Source organism: Pygocentrus nattereri, chromosome 13 (assembly GCF_015220715.1).
Source record: "Pygocentrus nattereri isolate fPygNat1 chromosome 13, fPygNat1.pri, whole genome shotgun sequence".
In the NCBI taxonomy this organism is placed as follows: Eukaryota; Metazoa; Chordata; class Actinopteri; order Characiformes; family Serrasalmidae; genus Pygocentrus; species Pygocentrus nattereri.
In genome coordinates, this window is record NC_051223.1 from 15,482,357 (window position 1) to 15,487,124 (window position 4,768).

Consider the following 4,768-nt stretch of genomic DNA (forward strand, 5'->3'; position numbering starts at 1 on the left):
GTTTTACAGGACCATTAAGCAGATTATAATTTATTATACCGCATGACAGAATAACTGTAATGTGTACTGTAATTCACTACATTGTATATTCAAAATTCAGTACTTAACTGTACAGTATGAAATACAGCACCTTGCTGGCTAATTGTTGGCAGTAAGTTGCTGTTATTTTAATGATAAACCTTTTACAGTGTAATTTATTGTCCCTTCCTGAAAGTGTGAAATGAATGTGTGAATAAACTTGAGTTTGTAAGTCAAAACACAAACACAAATATGTACTTCATATATCGGTGCTTTCTGCAGTTTTATTACAGTTTCTTCATGATTTCTTCACAGCAAAACAAACATATACTACAGATAAACCAAAGTTAATACATAAATAAATATATTAGCACATTCAAAAACACAATCAATTCAATAAATAGTAGAGTGCATTTAGCAGAGTGCATAAAATGCTTTAAGAAGAAAAATACTGAGCAGAATTGAGCTGCATGTTTGTGGAATAAGAACAACAGGATTCTTTGAATCAAAAAAGTCTGTTCTTTTGATGCAAAAGAGTAATACAGTCCAGCTGGTCTTGCTGTGATTCTCACTCAGCGTGGAGGGTGCCAAACAGCTTGTCCCAGTGAGTGAAGTATGGAGCGTAGTTGGCTTTGAACTTCTGGTGATGAAGGTCGTGATGAGGGGCACCTCCGTACAGTCCAAACGGCACCAGTCTGTGGGTTGCCCAGGGCAGATCATATCCACAGTGGTCCTCCACCGACAGCCACATGTTCAGAATGTGGAAGAACATCTCAGTCATAGGGTGGCAGCCCAGCAACATGGGGTTAACGGCTGCGAAAAGGCCCAGAGACAGCGTCTCCCAAGCCCCGGAATACTCAGTGGTGAGCGCAAAAGTGGATGTGTGCTTGTGGTGCACCTTGTGGAAGGTGCGGTAGAGCCAGGGCACCTTGTGGTGCAGCAGGTGCCAGACGAAGTACTGGAAGTCAAAGAGCAGCAGACAGGACGCCAGTCCCCAGATGACTTCCAGAATCCCAGGTGCCTCCACTGGGTAAACCACAGGTCTGCAGTACCAGTGCAGCACACTGAGTGGAAAGATGTAGACCGCATGGTTGTACAGCGAAAGAGCCAGGCAGTTCCACATCATCCTTAAAGACACCTTGGTTTTCTGCTGGATCTTGTATCTCCTCACCAGGGCCACCCTGGAGGACAGCAGGTCCAGCACCACGAAAGGCAAACAGAAGCTCAAGTAAACAGTCAGTGAAAACAGTGCAGGGAAGAAAGGAGACTTCATCCAGGTCTCATGCTGCCGGACATAATCCCAGATGTTCTGTAGCTGGAACATCTTCTTTGTTGTGTGCTTTAAAGAAGCAGCTGCTTTAATGAGAGCTCTAGAAGCGCTAGCTTTTTTATAGTTGCTGTGAGCCACGCCTACTATGTCGTAGGCAAGAGCCCATAAAAGGACTTTGCTGAGGGAATTTCCAGCGTTGCAAAGCTTTTTTTCCCTTTCCTTTCTTTACTTCAAACCCTTCAGAGGCTGTTAGAGTTTTCCTGTGGAACAGAAACTGAGATAGGAAGTTAAAACATAGCCTTGCCATATCCTGATTAACATTTTTTTATGGCCAGATGGAATCACGTTTCCTCACAGGGAATTCCTGCGAATGGCACTAAAAAAGGGAAAACACTTCAGTAAGTCACGAAAGTCACCAATAACAATCAACCTTCATTTGTTAATATGTTATAACAGCAATCTCGTTATAATATGGTGTATAGGATCATTAATGATGTAAGAACATCAACTAACCTTAACTAACCATGTAAAGTCCCATTAAATCTTACATAACTGTGTAATCATGTACATTTAGAAATTTCTCTCACTCTGAGATCCTCAGCTACACATCTCTGACTCGACTCAACCTGCAGAAGCTCTTTTCACTTTTTTCAGAGTAGCTCATCATTGCCACCTGCCAGCTTTGGTTCAGTCTGATCAAAAGCTTAGTTTGTGGGAAAAAAAGCTGCTATTAGTCTTAGTTGTTCAGAGCACTCGGTCTACAAATAAAAAGTAATGAAGTTACTACAGTACAAGTAATGAAGATGACTACAACCATCCTTATGCAGATGTGCTGTTATTTTAGTGATATAATAACTTAAATACTGAAAGGGTTAACTCTGCTCTAACTCTGCTCTAAGCAGACTTTGCAGCAAGCATAGCTACTGTCCATGGCAGTTTTGCACAAACAACTTGCTCCTCTTATCGGGACAACATTCTGTCCAGAACCATTTGTTCTCTTTCGTAGGTAAGATTGTCGTACACAGAGCAGAAGCCCCCATCCTTTGGGCAGTTCCGGTGGTCCGTGAGTGTCAGCTTAGCATTTCATGACTGTTAGACAAATTATTTGGGTCCACCCTGTTTGCTTGTACGCAACAGGGCAGGACGTGTTTGTATAAAAGAAGGAGTGCCCTTCTTTCTTTGTGCAGAAGACTTAATAAACTCTTTGATTGATTACGAGAGTGGTTCTGTCTTTCTGCACCGAGCGCTCTTGCTGCGACTGAGACTTTCCACAGGACAGGTGATCCACTCTCTGGTTCCTCTTCATGAACGGACCAAAAACGGCCGGTCCTTTCAAATACATTTACAAGTACCAACCCAACCTAGGAGGGCAAGAAGTATCAGGAAAAAACACCCTCTTTGTAGCTCATAACCACAAACCAGCTGCCACCAACAGAGACACATACTAACAAAGAAAAAAAGGAAACTAAACATTAAAGACTGAAATGGAAAAAGTCAATTGCTTTCCTTACAAATATACAGTTGTATGGAAGTTTGAACTCCCCAGTCAAAATTAAAATAAGTAAACACAGAGCAAAGAATCTGAGACTCCACACTTGTAAGTTTCGGATCACCGTGCTGTTGAAAGATCCAACCAAGACCCAGTTTTGCTCCTCTTGGTATCTCATGGAGCCCATGATGCTTTCTTAACAAGGTTCCCATGGCCTTCTCAGGAAAGCCATAAAACATCACATGTCCTCGACAATACATAACAGTGGGATGAAGTACCTTTAATTAATTCTTAAATACATCTTAATTACTTCTTGATTATTGGTCTAACAGTGTATACAGACATTTCTGTGGTTCGTATAGTGGAGTGGGCAACACCTTTGCCTTCTACGCTGTAGACTGGGGTACAAACCCCTACTTGGACAAGCACTCTACACTATACCAATAAGAGTCCTTGGGCAAGACTCCTAACACAACCTTCGCCTACCTGTGTAAAATGATCAAATTGTAAGTCGCTCTGGATAAGAACAACAGCCAAATGCCATAAATGTACATTTTCAGTTGCATACCTATTTTTGGATCACCAATGCCTAATATATGAAGGTCAAAACACTTTTACCTCATGTAATTTGTCTAAGGTCTAATTTTCCTTATGTTGTTGAATTACTAAGGAAATCTGGCCTCTATGGCACCAAGGATTAAAGCTTAAGAGTTCCTGAAAACTAAAGAGGACTTAAAAAAGGGAAATATAACATGCTTCAGTTTCATTCTGTTCATGGTAATTTCTAGAGGTGTGAATAATTGTAAAATGGGTGATTTAAAATGTATTTTTCAAATAAAGTTTTTGTTTTCTTAACTTTACTTACATCAGTTAAAGTTATATTTCTCTCATTCATTGCTCCAATGTGAGATTAAGCTAATTAAACACAGACATTTTTCCATGACCTTTTTCATCCATGTTTTCCAAAAAATACCATTTTTAAAAATGGTGAAAAAAGGAGCTAAACAAAATGGACCTAGTTACTATGATCCTTTCTTACATTCTTCCTTATTCTTTCTTATCAGTAATCCCATTTTTTCCTACAAATCACGATAGTTCGCACTATGTCACCCACTCATCATTCTGATAGGAGCTTGAAGAGACTGAGTGTCAATAATTACGTGACAAACAATGAAATGACAACAAAATATTTTGTCTTTTGCTTCTGTCTACACTCATTGTACACTTACAATCACTTGTAAGATGCTCTAAAGCTGCTAATTAAAAGTCCAAACCAAAGTCAAGCAAATACCCATATCACTTAGGAAACACTAATATGGAAGATTACTTGGAGAAGGTAGAAAAGGATGACGCTTTCTGAAGCTCTAGAAGAAATTAAAAGAGTCTGGAGACCCAAACAACATGTCAAATAACATTTGCAGATGTGCTTTTCAGAAAGAATAAACGATTTATAATGGATTTATGAGGATCATAATGCTAAATGGCTGATTTGCCCAGCCAAGCAAAGCCTTGAAGACAACTAATGCTGAGATCATAGTGCTTTGGCAGTAAAAGGTTAAGTCATCTGTTAACTAACAACACATTTTTTGTGTAGGCTTTTTTCTGACACAGAGAAATATCGCCACCTGCTGGTTTTGAAAAGTAAAGTAAAATTTATTTATACAGCACTTTTCACAGACAAGCCACAAAGTGCTTTATAAAACATAACACAATATAAAATATACAACATGATACAGTACAAAAGGTTTAAAACAAAAACAGGACTGGCAATGCCTTAGCTGCCTTGACCATTATCCAAATGCCTGCTGAAAAAGGTCAGAAAGTGGTCAGAAAGTACCATCACCAATCCAATTTGCAGTGGTGGACAGTAAAGTAAATGTAAATTAAACTAAGTAAATGTAATTTGATACTGTACTTAAGTAGTTTTTTTCGTGTATCTGTACTTTACTTAAGTATTTCTACTTTGGGCGACTTTTTACTTTCCCTCCTCT

At 39.3% G+C, this 4,768-nt stretch overlaps 1 protein-coding gene across 1 annotated transcript; it reads right to left on the minus strand.

Moving 5' to 3' along the window:
• Positions 1 to 273: 273 nt before the first annotated feature.
• On the minus strand, positions 274 to 1,471 carry ch25h (cholesterol 25-hydroxylase). The gene has a single exon (XM_017705465.2). The coding sequence runs from the start codon at positions 1,340 to 1,342 to the stop codon at positions 587 to 589; it is 756 nt and encodes a 251-aa protein (XP_017560954.1). The 5' UTR covers positions 1,343 to 1,471; the 3' UTR covers positions 274 to 586.
• Between the last annotated feature and the right edge of the window lie 3,297 nt (positions 1,472 to 4,768).

Coding starts and splice junctions, on each gene's coding strand:
- ch25h (XM_017705465.2), bottom strand. CDS start 1,342: ATGTTCCAGCTACAGAACATCTGGGATTATGTCCGGCAGCATGAGACC.